The sequence below is a fragment of the Callorhinchus milii genome, unplaced genomic scaffold (assembly GCF_018977255.1).
Source record: "Callorhinchus milii isolate IMCB2004 unplaced genomic scaffold, IMCB_Cmil_1.0 Scaffold3, whole genome shotgun sequence".
Taxonomy (NCBI): Eukaryota; Metazoa; Chordata; class Chondrichthyes; order Chimaeriformes; family Callorhinchidae; genus Callorhinchus; species Callorhinchus milii.
In genome coordinates this window covers 74,096,793-74,116,005 of record NW_024704744.1, presented here as the reverse complement: position 1 = coordinate 74,116,005, position 19,213 = coordinate 74,096,793, and the positions used below count along the sequence as shown (strand labels likewise).

Genomic DNA, 19,213 nt, shown 5'->3' with positions numbered 1-19,213 from the left:
GCTCCCACAAAATCATTTCATTTTGCATCAAGTTTAATGTACTATCTTCAACCTGTGTGGATGGCCAACAAAATAAATATTCTCGAATTAAATATTTCTTGATTGATGGCATATATCAGGAAATAATCAAGAAAACAATGAAAACACAGTACTGATCAAACACAGACCTACCTAGACTCAAGTGAATGTTGTGTGTGGGGGTGGGGGGGGGGGGGGGGGTGTGTGTGGCGATGGCTTCTTCACAGCACCACAGTTTGGCCACCACTGCTTTACCCCTTACCCAACCAAGCTGGAGATGGAGATGACTGAAGAGGAAGGTCTTGAAGCAGACGTTGAAGAAGGAAAGATCCAATCACAGGAAACACATTATAATAATAATAATAATAATCCTTGCATTTGATATAGCGCTTTTCACGTCGGGAGGACGTCCCAAAGCGCTTCACAGAATATACTGTAAAGTGAATTGACTGTATATTTGTGGGCGAACGCGGCAGCCAATTGCGCACAGCAATGTCCCACAAACAGTCGTAGATTGAAAATGACCAATTTATTATTGTTTTTGGAGGGATTATTATTAGGCGTGTGGAGTAAGGAAACTTGCCCAAGGTTTTGCCCCGCCTTCTGTAAAAAGGGTCAGATTATTTTGATTCTGAAAATGAAGTGACCCACACATATACAAATGTGGTCATATTACAGTTGTGTTGTTAAGAATTGTTTTAGAATTTAGATGAAGTTAATAAAAATATATTGTAGCCAGCGACTGATCATTTGAAGACATATGTTTTTCAACTTCCACCTTGCAAAATAAGCAGGAGCTTCATAGGGTTATGAAACAAATTTTGTAACCGGTCCTTTGGAAGAAATATCCAAACGTAAACCAAAATATCTAAAGTACAACCGAAATAAACAAAAACACTTGCGACACCCACAGAGGACATGTGCATAAATCAATAACAAGCACTTCTACCAGAGCTGAGTAACAATATTTGTTCAGCTGTTAACTTCTAGTCATAGATTTTAAAGCTTTGGTCAGTGTTGTTTATCCATGTGGAAATTTGGCTTGAGTGATTTCCTGTTTCTCAATGAAATGGCATGCAGTTTTGAACGTTCTGTTGTGGCACCAGTGAAAACCACCAAAACAGTTGCAGGCTAGACTGAAAACAGGCAAAGTACGCAACAGGAAACCTTTGTGAAATTTGCCAGAAGTTAAGATTTACAAACATTGTAATATAAATAATTTTAAAATACAATCGCAAATCTAGATTCTGAGAATTCTGCAAGATTGGTTACTGAAATTTGAAATATGAAATATTGAATCCAATCCAGCTACAGGATATATGATTGTTTGCATAATCCTATATTCTGTAACTTATTTAATACAAAAGCAGTTGATTCTTTACAAAAGCTCACTTGTAACCAGCATTGGATTAAACAAAACACTTTTCTATTTAATGAAAAGCTATATCTCTGAAGTTGCAGTTAATATGTTTGTTTTTGTTTGTGATTTCACTGTTAACTGTGCTTGTTGCTATGTGCACTGGAGATGAATAACCAATTCAAGGCAGTAATCAAAAACCATTTAGCGTTGACCATTTGACAGTTGGGTGAATATAAAGCCAGCCAGATACAGGGTTGAGTTTCCTCAACACTTGTTCAACAGCATTCCCATTCTTGTAGCAGTTTGAATTTTCTATTTCATGCTTAAGCAAAACCTAAAAACCAGGGATAGGAGTTAACTCAGGTTCACCGTGTCCAAATTGTGTCAGGCAGCAATACACTAGGTAAATGGGGGATTGGGATATACTGAATTTCCAAATCAGTGGAGTTTAGATCCACATAAGTTTCTCGAAAGATCTACATTGGTAAATTCACCCCTCACCTGCATACAAATCTGGTCACTATGACATAAAGGAAGCTGCCCTGAGTAGTAAAGTATAGAGTGCAGGCTGTAACACAGTTGATATAGCACCTTATCACATGGAAACAACTCAAAACACTTCCTGTAATGAACTACTTTTGAAGTACAATGATTAATTTTATGTGCTTGTATAGTGCCTTCAGCCACTATCCTCCTAACCTCTGTAACTTCCTGCTTCAATCCTCTGCCTCACCCCTCTTTGTCTATCTTTAAATCCCACCTTAAGACTTCCTTCTTTGTTTGCACCTATGGTTACGTCCCTCTTTCCCTTCTCCCTCTTGTCCAACTTCACAACAGGTTCAGCACTGCAAGATGCTGTTTTGCATAAAGGGTGCTATACAAGTGCAAGCTAACTGCTTGCAATTGTTTAACAAGCATTTAGCTTGCACTTTTATAGCAAGCCTTCAACCTGTTTCCTGGATGTTACAGGTGCTAACTGCACCTGCAGCATCCCCAAAACAGCAAAGAATGATTACATTTAATGTGTTTTTGGTGAATTTGGATGTGGGAGTAATATTAACCAGGCCACAGAGACGACTCCCTAGTCTTCTTCAAGATAGTGCCATGGGATAGTTAACAAACCACCAACAAGGCAGCCAACGCCTCTATTTAATGTTACTTCTGACAATGCCTACCTTTGTACAGTACAAAGTGTCAACCTAAATTCTGAGTTTACGCGTTGGTAGTCAGTAACAACTTGAAAGAAGTGAAATTCATTTCTTCAGTGTATCAATACAGACCGGTTAGTTTCATTGCATAGGTGACATCATCTGAATTAACTTGGGCGTCCAATCAATATACCAAGTGCTGAACCCAAAGCTATGCACAGTGGAATGAGTCACAGGCTCATTCAGCTGTTACGTGTATAAACATGTACATTTATTCATGTACCTACTTATGCAAATTGTATTTGTATCACCAGAATCACCAGCAATCATGTGCTGCATCATCACCCATTCAACAAAAGACAAAGAGCAACTATTTTATGTCAGTAGCTTGACACCTTCAGGACAAAGGCTCGCTCATCCTACCAATATCAGTTTACGGTACTTTGGAGGGGAGGGATGTCAGAAACAATGAGCTTAGTTGCAAAACTATGGAAACAGGAAAATGTTCCTGTGCCTTAGCGCAGTCTCTCAGACTTGTTTTTCAATATCATGAGGAAGGTTTAGAGCCATGACTCATGATTGTGTGCTGTGTAAATGAATTGCTTCCAATACCATCTAGGGAAATGGAAAGAATGAGCTAAGAAAGTTGGCTTCAGTGACTGGTTAGGTAAATTGGTGTGTACAGAAAGGAATTTAATTTGGAGATAACTGGGGAACTTTTTTTCGGAAAGGATGATCTGCATGTAACTTGATGGGGAACTGAGTTAGTTAGCAAAGTTCTCAAAGAGTTAGGGCTTTGAATCTTACAAAGGCAGCAGCCATTTTGTTTTCATGTAAGAATCAGAGTAAAGCCATATTCTGTTAAATAGCAATCCATTGCATGAGCTGGAAGTGAGGCAGACTTCTTATCACTGAGAATCAGGAGTAAAGGGTTCACTCTCAGAGCATTTTAAAATCAGCCCAATTGTTAAATATCATAGGATCACTCAATCCACCTATGGTTTGTTTGTGGGACACTGCTGTGCACAATTGGCTGCTGGTTTCATCCACAAAATACAGTCACTCCATTTTACAGTATATTTTGTGAAGTGCTTTGAGACTCTTCGAAGACTTGATAAGGTACTATATCAAATGCAAGGATTATTACATTATTAGACATCAAGTGCTAACCAGCTTGAAACTACTTCAATTGTAATTTGATTCAGACACACTGTTGAATTATCTATGGTCATGGCGCCCTCTTGTGTCACTGGCTTTTAAATACTGTATTCAAATAACTGTGATGCAATACAAGAACAATCAAACATACGTTTTACAGACAAATGGAATTTACTGGTGTTTAATTTTAAACTAAATAAATTAAACCATTCGTTAAATTAAGGGTCATGCATTCCAGTCTTTGTGAGCTTAAATTCCTCACTGAAAAATCAGAAATGTTCTTTGGGAAAATCAGATGAAAAGAACAACATATTGAGTGTCAAATTTTTCACCCCAATGTATCTGCCCAAGTCTGGATATTAGGCACACAAATACCTGCAGTTTAAAACAAAGCTACAGTTTTACTTTGTCTGCTAAATAAACATGTTGTTGAACATAACTGTTAGCTTCAGTTTCCCGTGAGTATATTCTCGCTGTAAACATTTTTAGAAAACAAACACACAGCTCACAAAGACAAGAACTGTAGACTCTATCATTCAGAATCAAGGTTCCGATTCAATTCAGTTCAGTTCAGATTCAAGGTCAAATTCTGGAGAATATCTTGGAAATCACAGACCTAATTCATGACCTGTCACTTTGCATAGTTTGAGCTCTGGGAACCAGTTGCTGTTTCTTAAAAAGCTTCAAATTGACTGAAGACAAACTGCAGACAAACCAAGTCTTTGCAGCTCGTGTCTTTTCCCACATTAAGGCTCTGTGAGCCTATCATCCCCATCCTCGTCTGTTTTCATCGACTCTCCATCGCTCAGTAGATAAGAGTTTAAGATCCTCATTCTAACCTTTAAGTCTCTCCATGATCATGCCCACACTACCTCTGTGACCTGCTCAAACCAAACAAACCCAGTCGCTCTCTCTACTCACTGAGCACCGGCCTGCTTTACATCCTCTGTTCCACTCCCTCCCACCATTGGGAGTTGGCTATCAGTGTGCCTGCCCACACGCTCTGGAACTCCATCCTGGAGTCCCTTCAACTTGCCTTGCCTTGTCTCCTTTTGACCTTCCTTTTGACATGCTCTCAGTCATCTCTGCCCCCCACCCCCCACACCTCTCTCTCTCTCCCCCACCCCCACCCCCCCTTGGTCCTTACACCCTCAGTTCCCACTCCCAGCTCGGGTGCAAACCCTGGTCTATCCAGCACCTTGGGACATCCTCCCAATATGAACTATAGCTTGCATTAATATAGCGCTCTTCACACCAGACAGTGTCCAGAGTACTTAACAGTGTCGAGCCAGGGGGAGGGGTAGGTGCATCCGTAGGGATTCACAGTGAGACCAACATCGAATGGGCAACTCATTTTTGACGAAACTTAATGCATACATGAGCGAGATTGTAATAGAGGGCTATGAGAGGGTAGAGGTTGATGTGAAGTTTTAACAATGGCACAAACTAGTTGGCCAAATAGTGCCGTGAAATTTATATATTTCTACGTAACCGTCAAGGGAAAACAGTTCTATCCATTAACTTAGTTTGAGACTTCTTAATCAGACTGAACAAGATATTGGAGTCTAGTTTGCCTATACTTTTTAAAATATCATGTCTTTGCCAATTCCGAGCATTCCAAATGTTTTAATTTGCTTTTTATAGCTCATTTAGTTGCCCTGAGTTGGGAATTCTCCGCCGCTAGGATTTCACTGCTAACGTACTGACCCCAAAACTATACACACAACTCTAAGAGGAATTTCAAATATTCTAACTTGGCCCCAGGGTTCCCTGGATTATGGAAGGACAGTTCAAATGCATTTCCAGTTCCAGATCACTATCCTGCTAAAAAGTTTTTTGTTTTTTTGAAAATATATATTTATTTATAATTATAATATTTAGTACAACAGAAATCCAAAACAAATGCAACACCTTTTGGTACAATTTTTTTCCCTTTTCTCCCGATACAAAAAATATTCCGTTGTTTACGGCACATTCCTTCACCGCATCTAGGTTGTGCACACGATTTTTGGGACGCTCCCTTTAACACAGTCGGGAGTCGCCCCTGTGTACACCACATCCCTGTGTGCACCCGTACACAACCTGATAGGCGCGTTTGCCGCTTTGGAAAGGCGCCCCGATGTGTACCGTACGTGCACATGTTTACTGTACATACATTTTCGGGACACTCTTTGGTTACATCTCAAGCGTACTTGTGCACAGTAATGCACCACAAAACAGTGATGAAGTGAACGATTAATTTTATTAATTTTATTTTTTTAATTTTTTTTATTTTAAAATTAATTAATTTCATTGGCCAGGTCACCAAGCGAAACTCCCTTCTCTTTTCAAATAGGGATGTTTGACATCCACACTAGAGTATTGTGAGTGAGCAGAAGACTTAATAATGACAGTACAGATTTGATGGTCTGTTTCTGTGCTCTAACATTTTAATGGTTTAACAATGCAGTGTCAGGTCAGGTCATTTAGCAGTGAACTGCAAATAAACTAACGACTATATGCTGCAAGGTATAGTCTCAGTGGGACCGCACTCGCTTGGTTCGAGTCCTACCTTATAAACCAGCAGCACTACATTTCTGCAAATGGCTTTTCTTCTGGCTTACACCCGGTCATCTGTGGGGTAACCCAAGGATCTATCCTTGGCCCCCTCCTCTTCCTCATCTATATGCTCCCTCTCGGTGATGTCATCCACAGACATAGGGTTAACTTCCATATGTATGCGGATGACACTACGTTTCCACCTCCAGCTGCGACCCCAGGCCCCGATGTTCTGTCAGCATGTCTGTCGGACAAGAGCTAGATGAGCGCAAATTTCCTGCAGTTAAACATCAACAAGACGGAAGCCATTCTCTTTGGCTCCCATCGACGTCTTCTGTCCCACGGTTCCGACCTCCTCAACCTACCCGACCTGCCTTAAAACTCTCTGAACCCGTGCGCAACTAAGGAGTCAGGTTTGATTCCAGTCATCCTTCCTCCCCCACATCCGGCCCTGACCAGCACCACTTTCTTCCACCTCCGCCACATTGCCCGTCTCCGATAATACCTCACCCCAAAAGCTGACGAAACCCTTGTCCAGGCCTTTGTCATCTCTCGGCTGGACTACTCTAACACCATCCTTGCCGGTCTCCCCTCCTCCACTATTCACAAAATTCAGCTCATTCAAAACTCCGCCGCCCGCTTTCTCACCCGCACCAACCTCCGCAACCTGATGACTCCAGTCCTTGCCAAACTCCACTGACTCCCTTTCACAGAGCGGATCGACTTCAAGATCCTCACTCTAGTGTTTAAATCCCTCTATTCCTTGGCACCCCGCTATCTCTCTAACCTCCTCTCTCCCCACAGCAGTACCCGCTGCCTCTGCTCTACTGGGTCCGGCCTTCTCCATGTCCCCCAAATCCTCTTCTCCACCATCGGAGGCCATGCATGCCTTCAGCCACTACGCCCCAAAACTTTGGAACTCCCTCCCTCAACTGCTTCGCCTCGCCCCTTCCTTCCCCATCTTCAGGTCACGCCTGAAGATGTTTCTCTTCAACCTAAATTTCACTCACTCTGCCACCAGTGTGCGATAAACTCACTCGCAACCAGCAGGTGGGCGCTGCTCCCACTCTGTCCACCACCTGGACCTCCTTGGTGGGAGGTAAGTGGGGTCTCCTTGGTGCTGAACTGGCTCCAAGGTGACATGCCTGGCAATGGAATGGCGAAATTGAGCCGGCCCTCTGTGACGGTCTCTAGTCCGGTTCCTGAGCCTGGCGGGTTCGCAGTATTCCAGGGCACTGCTGATGACAACACAGCCAGCCTGGCTCATCGGCAGGACCTGCAAGGGCAGATCAGTCACTGGGGACAGGGAGTCATCCCACTCAGCTCCTGTTAACCCTATAAGCCAAAGCCCTAATGGCTAGGCTGGTCTGTGAAATTGGGTTCAAGCGATTTTGTCAGAAACCACATCAAGGATATCATTAAAACGTTTTATTAGCAATTATAAAACAAACACATGCATAAGCATCACATTGCACCCAATGCATTATCATAACTCATCGTGCTTAAATGACTACAAAAGCACTATCGTAACAAGATATACTCAATACTAAAATTCTAAACATAAAGGAATACGTTTTTATACATGAGATGTGCGTAAATAATACCTAACTGTTTCGTATGTATGTTGGGTGCATGTTTTAGTAAGTGGGAGAGATACTACCGAGCAGGCAGGAAGTTGTGACGAGGCTCTCAGGCTGGCACAGGAGGTAAACAAACCACTGTCTTGGGCTTCCTTCTGACTGCAAACATCTCTTTGAGGTCCACTCCGTAGAGGTTCATTCCTTTCATCTCCTCAGAGGCTCCTAACTTCTAATTTTGGCTTCCGATTTTTATACTCTTTTTTGCCGGCTATCTAGTGTTCCAAACTCCTTTTTTTCTCATGACTTCTTTGCTAATCCCTGCACTTTTCCCAGGCATTCTTTCCTTATCTTCAAGTTGTTTCTCCTTGCACAAGCTCGTGGTATCTTCTGCAAAAGAACAATACTCCTATTTATTCCATCTTATCTAGCCCGACCAGACCGCCCAACTCCATGTCCCTGAATAATAATAATAATAATAATAATCCTTGCATTTGATATAGCGCTTTTCACGTCGGGAGGACGTCCCAAAGCGCTTCACAGAACACACTGTAAAGTGAATTGACTGTATATTTGTGGGCGAACGCGGCAGCCAATTGCGCACAGCAATGTCCCACAAACAGTCGTAGATTGAAAATGACCAATTTATTATTGTTTTGTTTTTTTGGAGGGATTATTATTAGGCGTGTGGAGTAAGGAAACTTGCCCAAGGTTTCGCCCTCTGCCTGGAATTGAACTCAGGTCTCTCACTTGCAAAGCGAGTGCTCTAACCACTGAGCTACAGGACTGAAGTTTCAGTCCTCCTTTCTGACTCTGTCCGTGTGACCTGCTGACTTTAAGCTTTCTCTCAGTTTTTAATTGCTGATTTTGTATACCTGCCCAGATGGCTTCCCATCCATTCTCCTGGTCCAATTATCCTTATCTTCCCATCTCTCCCGCCCATAGGTCACATTCCAGTGTACTCCTGCCTAGCTCGGTGTTTCTTTGCTTGGACTGTGTGTGTGTGTGTGTGTGTGGGTGTGTGTTGCATGCCACATGGCAGTTTTTATTTTTGATTCCTTCTACTTAATTCATCTACTCACTGCATGATCAATACTAATGATTCTTATATTATAATTTCAGCTATTTACCCCAACGGGTCTCCAAGCCTTGGGTCTTGCCAACCTGCTCCTAAAACTGCCTGGAGCCCATTGCTCAGCGGTTAGAGCACTCGCCTCGCCAGCGAGAGACCTGGGTTTGATTCCCAGCCGGGCCGAACACTGGGCAAGTTTCTTCACTCCACACGCCCCCCGTTTACCTCTGTTTGCAGTTAAGTAGGAACCCGGTTGTTAGTCGATTGGTAGATCGCTTTTCCGGGGGTAAGAATTCCTTCCAAAAAAGAATAATACTTTCTGGGATGAGGTAAACGGGAGGCGTCCCTCCAGGGAGAGAGTGCGCATTCCATTCCTACAATCTGTCTGTGGGATTTCCGGGTGTGGTGGGATGATTGGAATTCTCAGTCCGGTTTGGGTACTCTTAAGCACAGGGATGGGTTTCCATGTGTGTCGGACACTCGGGTGATCAAAAATAAACACCAGGGGCGCTGCTCTCACCCCCTCCACCACCAGGGGCGCTGCTCTCACCCCCTCCACCACCAGGGGCGCTGCTCTCACCCCCTCCACCACCAGGGGCGCTGCTCTCACCCCTCCACCACCAGGGCGCTGCTCTCACCCCTCCACCACCAGGGGCGCTGCTCTCACCCCCTCCACCACCAGGGGCGCTGCTCTCACCCCCTCCACCACCAGGGGCGCTGCTCTCACCCCCTCCACCACCAGGGGCGCTGCTCTCACCCCCTCCACCACCAGGGGCGCTGCTCTCACCCCCTCCACCACCAGGGGCGCTGCTCTCACCCCCTCCACCACCAGGGGCGCTGCTCTCACCCCCTCCACCACCAGGGGCGCTGCTCTCACCCCCTCCACCACCAGGGGCGCTGCTCTCACCCTCTCCACCACCAGGGGCGCTGCTCTCACCCTCTCCACCACCAGGGGCGCTGCTCTCACCCTCTCCACCACCAGGGGCGCTGCTCTCACCCCCTCCACCACCAGGGGCGCTGCTCTCACCCCTTCCACCACCAGGGGCGCTGCTCTCACCCCTCCACCACCAGGGGCGCTGCTCTCACCCCCTCCACCACCAGGGGCGCTGCTCTCACCTTCTCCACCACCAGGGGCGCTGCTCTCACCCTCTCCACCACCAGGGGCGCTGCTCTCACCCTCTCCACCACCAGGGGCGCTGCTCTCACCCCCTCCACCACCAGGGGCGCTGCTCTCACCCCCTCCACCACCAGGGGCGCTGCTCTCACCCCTTCCACCACCAGGGGCGCTGCTCTCACCCTCTCCACCACCAGGGGCGCTGCTCTCACCCCCTCCACCACCAGGGGCGCTGCTCTCACCCTCTCCACCACCAGGGGCGCTGCTCTCACCCCCTCCACCACCAGGGGCGCTGCTCTCACCCCCTCCACCACCAGGGGCGCTGCTCTCACCCCCTCCACCACCAGGGGCGCTGCTCTCACCCCCTCCACCACCAGGGGCGCTGCTCTCACCCCCTCCACCACCAGGGGCGCTGCTCTCACCCTCTCCACCACCAGGGGCGCTGCTCTCACCCCCTCCACCACCAGGGGCGCTGCTCTCACCCTCTCCACCACCAGGGGCGCTGCTCTCACCCCCTCCACCACCAGGGGCGCTGCTCTCACCCCTCCACCACCAGGGGCGCTGCTCTCACCTTCTCCACCACCAGGGGCGCTGCTCTCACCCTCTCCACCACCAGGGGCGCTGCTCTCACCCCCTCCACCACCAGGGGCGCTGCTCTCACCCCCTCCACCACCAGGGGCGCTGCTCTCACCCACTCCACCACCAGGGCGCTGCTCTCACCCTCTCCACCACCAGGGGCGCTGCTCTCACCCCCTCCACCACCAGGGGCGCTGCTCTCACCCCTCCACCACCAGGGGCGCTGCTCTCACCCCTTCCACCACCAGGGGCGCTGCTCTCACCCCCTCCACCACCAGGGGCGCTGCTCTCACCCTCTCCACCACCAGGGGCGCTGCTCTCACCCCCTCCACCACCAGGGGCGCTGCTCTCACCCTCTCCAACACCAGGGGCGCTGCTCTCACCCCCTCCACCACCAGGGGCGCTGCTCTCACCCCCTCCACCACCAGGGGCGCTGCTCTCACCACTCCACCACCAGGGGCGCTGCTCTCACCCCCTCCACCACCAGGGGCGCTGCTCTCACCCTCTCCACCACCAGGGGCGCTGCTCTCACCCCCTCCACCACCAGGGGCGCTGCTCTCACTACTTAGCGGAAGTGACCTCTGGCAATACGTTTACCCGGAAGTGACGCAGTGTCTGGCGGAGACTCTCGGGGTCGCGATGACGACGTTGCGAGCGTTCTGCTGCGATGATTTGTTCCGATTCAACAACATGTGAGAGACCTGAACTAACCCCGAGATCACCAGCAATAACTAACCATAACCAGGGCCCAGGCACACAGCCAGTCTGAGCTGCCAGAGAGAGAGAGAGTCAGTGAGTGTGAGTGAGTGTGAGAGTGAGTGTGAGAGTGAGTGAGTGTGAGAGTGAGTGAGTGTGAGAGTGAGTGTGTGAGTGAGTGAGTGTGAGAGTGAGTATGTGAGAGTGAGTGAGTGTGAGAGTGAGTGAGTGAGAGAGTGAGTGTGTGAGAGTGAGAGTGTGTGAGTATGTGAGAGTGAGTGTGTGAGAGTGAGTGAGTGTGAGAGTGAGTATGTGAGAGTGAGTGTGAGAGTGAGTGAGTGTGAGAGTGAGTGAGTGTGTGTAAGTGAGTGTGTGTAAGTGAGTGAGAGAGTGAGAGTGAGTGAGTGAATGTGAGAGTGAGTGAGAATGAGTGAGTGTGAGAGTGAGTGAGTGGGAGAGTGAGTGAGTGTGAGAATGAGTGAGTGAGTGTGTGAGCGTGAGTTAGAGTGAGTGTGTGTGAGAGAGTGAGAGTGAGTGTGAGAGTGAGTGAGTGGGAGAGTGAGTGAGTGTGAGAATGAGTGAGTGAGTGTGTGAGCGTGAGTTAGAGTGAGTGTGTGTGAGAGAGTGAGAGTGAGTGTGAGAGTGAGTGAGTGGGAGAGTGAGTGAGTGTGAGAATGAGTGAGTGAGTGTGTGAGCGTGAGTTAGAGTGAGTGTGTGTGAGAGAGTGAGAGTGAGTGTGTGTGAGAGTGTAAGAATGACAGAGTATGTGAGAGTGAGTGAGTGAGAGTGAATGAGGGTGAGTGTGAGAGTGAATGAGAGTGAGTGTGAGAGTGTGTGTGCGTGTGTGAGAGTGAGTGTGTATGTGAGTGAGTGTGTGTGAGAGAGTGAGAATGAGTGAGTGTGAGGGTGAGTGAATGAGGATGAGGGTGAGAGTGAGTGAGAGTGTGAGAATGAGAGAGTGAGTGTTTGAGAGCGAGTGTGAGTGAGTGAGTATGTGTGTGAGGGTGAGTGAGTGAGTGTGAGAGTGAGTGAGTATGTGTGAGAGTGAGTGAGAGAGAGACGGAAGGGAGGGGGGAGCGCAGTAACAGAGTGAGGCAGAGGGACAGTGGGAGACGGGGATGTTGAATCACGGAGAGTGCACACAGAACCACATGAAACATACCCGGCCATGAATGATGGAATCATACACAGCGTAAGATACACTCAGTGAGGGAGAGAGACTCACAAGGGAAAAAATGCACAGAGCGATGTACAGTACCAGAGAATGAGGAACATATATCCAACTCCCTAACTTATGAAGAGTTAATGTAAGGAATACTTGATCTCAAGTTACAGAGTGATAAAGTTAGCAAACAAATGTGTGAGTAACAGAGAGAAAAGCAAATATCCAGCTCCTAATAAAAGAGCAAGTAATATGAACCAGTGCGCACTGATTTTTGTTTTTTCCTTTCCAGAAATTTGGATCCACTTACAGAAACTGTATCCTTGTGATGGCCCACGAGTGTGGTGTTAGAGATTCTACAATTAAATAAATCATTTGTGTTTGTCAATATTTTAGACCGTTCTGCTTAGCCTGGCACAGGTGTCTTCTGGTTATATGCTATTTTTAGGTATTTCAGGAGTTTCTAAGGTTGTACTAAAGTCTAAACGTAATGCCCGCTGAGTTCCCTTTGTTCACAATTTGCATCGTCTCTTCAGAAAACTACAGTAAATTTGTCATGCTTGATCTGCTTCCCATAAAGTCAACATGACCCCCTGTTACAGTGCTATGTTTCTTTATAATCTCTCCTTCAAGATGTGCTCTATTATTTTCTCTTCAACAGATTTAAGATTTGTTGGCTTGCCTTATATTTAAGTTGCTGGCCTGATCCATTCTTCCCTTTCCCTTCTTATGTTTCTGCTCCCAATTTTCCCCTTGTCTGTTTGCCAAATATTTTTTTCAGTGAGTCAAACGGGCATTGTAAATTCTAAGAAATATTGTCCTATGATGTTTTGCTTTTGTGATTTTCCTTAAGTAATTTTTAAAGTATGGGATCCCCTTCTATCTCCAATACTTGGCTCATTGGCCGGAGTATTTTATTGTTGCTGAGGCGCCTGGAGGAGAGTTAATGGGCTACAGTAAGATTACAGCTTTTTATTATGATCATTGATTTTACAAACGTTCACTGTTATACTAACTTGATGTTAATGAGATAGGATATGTTTTAAATAACGTAATGTTTGTTATATGTTTAACTAACAATGCTGATAACAATAACAGTGCTGATGCCCATAACACGTATTTGTTATTGGTGTGATCGTTTGTATTGAACTATTGCCAGTGAATGTCGTTTTTGACTTAATGAGAGTAGCTTTCTGATGTGCTGTGTCAGGAATGAAATTAACTGGAAGAGAATGACTTGTGTAATGATGCTTTGCTTCAGCTGTAAGGGGCCTGATGTATCATGTGCATTTCTAGTGCTGGTAAGGGTTCATCAAATAAGCTGTTTCGTAAAGTCAGAAATCTTACTAACAGGCAAACATGAGCAGACTTGTGTGTTTGTGTATAAATCATTGCAGAAAGAGTTCTACTTTCTTGATTCAAGAGTAGTAGCAGTATAACCCCAGACGCTATTCTCAGATATTCTCCTTGTAATACATTATCTTTGAAATTGTAGTTTGTGTTTCCACAATGTTGCAAGAGGTAGATAAATGATATTTACCTGTGTACCTATGTCTTGCTGATTGCGGTTGAAATCTTCTTGTCAACAGCAAATCTTAATTATGAGTCTAATTATGAGCTGTCTGCACAAACTGCTTTTCCTCCCGCTCTCACCCGGTTACCTGCGGGGTACCCCAAGGATCCATCCTTGGCCCCCTCCTCTTTCTGATCTACATGCTCCCTCTTGGGGATGTCATCCTCAGACATGGGGTACACTTCCACATGTATGCGGACGGCACCCAACTCTATTTTTCCACCTCACTTTGCGACCCCCAGTCCCCTGATGTTCTGTCAGCCTGCCTGTCAGACATCAGGAGCTGGACGAGCGCGAATTTCCTTCAGCTAAACGTTGACAAGATGGAAGCCATACTCTTTGGCACTCATCAACGTCTAAAATCACATGGGTCTCACCTCCTACACCTACCCGACCTCCCCCTAAAGCTCTCCGAACCCGTACGCAACCAGGCGTCAGGTTCGACCCCCAATTATCCTTCCTCCCCCACATCCGGTCCCTCACCAGCACCGCTTTCTTTCACCTCAGACGAATCGCCCGTCTCCGCCAATAACTCACTCCAAAAACCACTAAAACCCGGTCCATGCCTTTGTCACCTCTCGGCTGGACTATTCAAATGCCCTCCTCGCTGATCTCCCCTCCACTACCATCCATAAAATCCAGGTCATACAAAACTCTGCCGCCCGCGTTCTTACCCGCACTGAACTCCGCTCCCCGATCACCCCAGTCCTTACCAGACTGCACTGGCTGCCTGTCCCAGAGAGGATCAACTTCAAGATCCTCACCCTTGTCTTCAAATCCCTCCACTCCTCTGCACCCCCCCTCTCTGACTTCCTCTCTCCTCAAAACAGTGCCCATTGCCTTCTCTCCACTGGGTCAGGCCTCCTCCTTGTCCCCTAAATCCTCCGTTCCACTATCAGTGGCCATGCTCTTGAACTCCCTTCCTCACCCCCTTCGCCTCGCCCCCTCTCTTCCTAATTTCAGGTCTCAGCTGAAGACCTTTCTTTTCGACCGCGCCTTTGGTCACCTTCCTCCCCCTCCCCCCGGCTCGGCCCCGGGATGCGTTACTGTGAAGCGCTCTGAGACGCCGTCCGGCGTGGAGGGCACTATATGAATCCAAGTTGTTGTTGTTGTTGTTGTTGACCAATATCGTGTCAATAGGTCATGTTCTCCCAGAATTGTCACCAGTGAACAAGCCGCAGCTTGACCATTCAAAAATTAGTCTGCATACAAAGACGCAGAATACTTAATCAGAATTTCCAAGGCAGAGAAACAAAAGCTAGGTAATTGGTGGCTTGTGGACAGTGAGTAACGAGAAATGTCCTAATGTCTATCTGGGCACCAACTACACAAAAGATCTTCTGCAAAATGGCATGTGACTATTAAATTCAATTTTAATTGGATTTGGTGTTGAGAAGGAATGAGTGTACAAGTAGGTTAGAACATTGTCTTTTTACATTTGAGTTGCAGGTCTGACTCGCAACCTATACTGAAGAAAGTTAGTTCTCGTCCAGGTGAGATGTATGAGGGCTCCGCCACTGTCTCATCCTGGATGAGAGCTAACTTTCTTCAGTTGAACGTCAACAAGACCGAGGCTCTCCTATTTGGCTCCTGTCAGCGCCTCCTCACCTCAGGCACTGACAGCATCACCATCCGTGGTTGCACACTCCACCTTGCTAAGCCAGTCTGGAACCTTGGGGTCTTGTTTGACCCTCAACTATCCTTTCTGTCCCACATCTGCTCCATGAGCCACTCTGCCTTGCCCCACCTCCGCAAAGTCGCCCGGCTCCAGCACTGTCTCACACCGCAAGCCGCCGAATCCCTCATACACGCCTTCATTACATTGAGGCTCGACTATGCAAACTCATTGCTTGTCGGCCTCCCCAACTCCTCCCTCCACAGACTGCAAATCATCCAAAACTGCAGCATATGTCCTCTCCCGCACCAGGCTCCACCACCCTATCACCCCCATCCTCGCCCAACTTCACTAGCTTCCCATCACACAGAATACAGTTCAAGATCCTGATTCTCACCTTCAAAGCCCTCCATGGTCTTGCTCCGCCCTACCTCTGTGACCTCCTAAAACCCTACCATCCTTTTCGCTCCCTTCGCTCAACATTATGTATGGTGGGTTTGTAAAGTGCAATGAGCAGCTTTGTTTGATGTGAAATTGATGTGAAGTGCATTAGTAAGGATTCATATATATAAACTGCTTTACAAGTGTTTCTTCTCTTAAGTTATGGGAAAAGCTGAAGGATCAGTGGCACGAGAGGAATGGCATGGACACGTAACTGCTTTATCTGTAGCTCCAGAATTCCGACGTTTGGGACTAGCTGCTAAACTTATGGAACTCCTAGAGGAAATATCTGAGAGGTTAGTGAAAGTTCTTTGAACACGTCACAGTACTAAAATTCTCATCAGCATGTCACAAGTATTGTATACTGACTATCATTGTTCACGTCACAGACGACAATTACAAAGCATTACAGACATTGTGATCAAACCCTTAATGGGTAAATGTACAGCATAATATAGAAGAGATCTTTACAAACTAATAACCTTTGAGGTCTGCTCTGACATAGGGCAAATGGCCTTAGCATTCTGAGTGTGGGAGGGAGGGAGGGAGGGAGAGCGAGCCAGCCAGTGGACCAGAGATCCCACTTTGGGATTATTGCTCTTTAAACAGGCTCAGCTGTGATATGTCCAGAATCAACCAACTCATCAAAACTCTCCAACGTGTACGAAGAGCAGCTGCTTAATGTGTTACCTTAAGTGGAGTCCTGTAGCTCAGTGGTTAGAGCACTTGCCTCGCAAGCGGTTTGCTTCCCGGCAGGGTGAAATGTTTGGCAGGTTTCCTTACTCCACGCGCTTGTTTACTTCACAGTAAGTAGGAACCCGGTTGTTAGGACCGATTGTCGGATCGCTATTTCAGGGATAATAATCCCTCAAAAAAAAATAATTTGGTCACTCAATCCGCGACAGATTGTGGGACACTGCTGTGCGCATTTGGCTGCTGCGTTTCGCCCACAAATATAGTCGATTCACTTTACAGTATATTCTGTGAAGCGCTTTGAGACATCTAGAAGACGTGAAAGTGCTATATCAAATGCAAGGATTATTTTTATTATGTTTTCTCTGTTACAGAAAAGGTGGATTCTTTGTGGATCTCTTTGTTCGAGTTTCCAATCAGGTGGCAGTGAACATGTACAAACAGCTTGGTTACAGTGTCTATAGGACGGTGATAGAGTACTACTCAGCCAGCAATGGAGAACCTGATGAAGACGCTTATGGTATGACCTATACATTCTGCCTGATGCATGTTAACTGCATAAATGAGATTGCATTTGTCCTTTTCAGCCACAAATCTCGTAGATGAAATGTTAAACAGAGATCCTGTCTGCCTGTTCAGTTAGACATTAAGATCCCATGCAATTATTTGAAAAGAGAAAGGAGTTTCTCTCTGCATCCTGTCCAACAATCCCCCAGAAAATATTAGTCATTTGTTTATGTGGGACATTGCTCTGTGCAAATTGGCTGATGAGTTTGTCAACTGATATCAGTCAATACACTTCACAGAAACGTTGTGAAGCAGTTTGAGATATTTCAACAACATAATTGGGTGCAATATCAAATGCAAGGATTATTTATTATTTTATGTTGATGATTAAAATTATCAAATTATTTTTCAGTGTCATTATCTTGTAAATTTAAAGCATTCACAAGTCATTACTTTAAGAAAATATTATGTGCTATATTTTCTGATGTTCAGGAGGCCGGACAAGGAAATGTGGGAAGTTCAGAGTGGAAATTGTTTGGATTTTGGTCAGGTTTAAGAAAGGTGGCTATTTAGCTAATCTGCTTCTATAGCAATATTAAGACATCCATTCACCAATAGCGAGGAATCTTGCATTTATGTACAGCCCTGAGATCTATCCCACTCAACTTTTGGGTTGCTCTGGTCGGGTATATCTGAGGAAAGGCTACGTTTGGATTGGATTACTGTTATAAGGCAAATTCTTTAGGTATTCCAGATTGTCTGAAAATGTTTGGAGAATTGTGTTATGCACCTGAACAATTGTCGTTTTAACTACTGAGAGACAGGAGGACCTCATTATAACATGGTGCTCTGCGTCCAATAGCCGAGGCGATGATAAAATGAGTTGGCTCATCAGATCACTGATGTTGCTGTTCAACATAACAACAAATTGGATTTATATAGCACCCTCCATGCCGGACACTGCCTCAGAGCGCTTCACAGTAACGGATCCCAGGGCCGAGCCAGGGGGAGGGGGAGGAAGGTGACCAAACGCACGATCGAAAAGGTCTTCAGCAGAGACCTGAAAATAGAAAGGGGGGGAGCGAGGCGAAGGGAGTGAAGAAGGGAGTTCCAGAACTTCGGGGCATAGTGGCTGAAGGGTGGAGCAGAGGATTCGGGGGATATCATGTGCATGGACATCACTTCCTTTGTTAATGGTGTGTTTCTTGTGCAGAGCGTGTAAGATATAACCTGGTGACTGGAAGTGGGCCATATTTTATTGTGGGTATCTAAGTGTATTGTATTTCTGGTTCAACAGACTTACAAGGGACGTAGCACTTTTACAGGAGGCACTAAACCAGGATTCCCCTTTAACCAGTTGTTGTATTTCTAAAAGTACGAGCTTTTTTAAGAATTGATTTTGTTTTTGTTTTTAAAAACAGATATGAGAAAGGCCCTTTCCAGAGATACAGAGAAGAAATCAATAATACCTCTTCCTCATCCAGTAAGACCTGAAGATATTGAATAACTTTAAGCTGTGGTTCTTGGTTTATGTTTATTTAAGAATCTCAATTAATATTAACTATTCTTAAAAAGTATGGTTGTGTTTAGTTTGTGTACATAATGCTTAAATTATATTTCAGACAATTGAGAAAGTTTGATGCCCACTTTGATACATTAACCTGATTCCAAGAACCACAGCTTTATTGGAAAATGTTGAGTCTATCATGTTTTTTATTCCCAACAGAAAGTCTTTGAAATGCATTATGAAATCAAATCGTCATAAAAGACTTGTGTAAGATTTGCGTCCCTTTTTTTCTGATGGTGTGCAGCCTTTATTTAATACCTGAAATATGAGTGCAAGGGGAAGAGAAGGAAAGGGAAGGCTGCCAAATAAATTGAGTTAAAATGATGCCATCTTTAAACCTTGATCTTTTGAGCACTTCACATTCACTCTCTGGGATGGAAGAAAATAAATTCTAAGTT

General features: G+C 45.9%; 1 protein-coding gene across 1 annotated transcript; it reads left to right on the top strand.

Moving 5' to 3' along the window:
• Positions 1–11,145: 11,145 nt before the first annotated feature.
• Positions 11,146–19,139, top strand: naa20 (N-alpha-acetyltransferase 20, NatB catalytic subunit). The gene is made up of 6 exons (XM_007898340.2): positions 11,146–11,253; positions 12,712–12,736; positions 13,285–13,375; positions 16,209–16,344; positions 17,116–17,261; positions 18,670–19,139. Exons 1-6 carry the CDS (start codon positions 11,201–11,203, stop codon positions 18,753–18,755), a joined length of 537 nt encoding a protein of 178 aa, XP_007896531.1. The 5' UTR covers positions 11,146–11,200; the 3' UTR covers positions 18,756–19,139.
• Positions 19,140–19,213: the final 74 nt, after the last annotated feature.

Coding starts and splice junctions, on each gene's coding strand:
- naa20 (XM_007898340.2), top strand. CDS start 11,201: ATGACGACGTTGCGAGCGTTCTGCTGCGATGATTTGTTCCGATTCAAC. Junction 12,737..13,284: donor TGGATCCACTTACAGAAACT/GTATCCTTGTGA, acceptor TAATTTTTAAAG/TATGGGATCCCCTTCTATCT. Junction 17,262..18,669: donor ACCTGATGAAGACGCTTATG/GTATGACCTATA, acceptor TTTTAAAAACAG/ATATGAGAAAGGCCCTTTCC.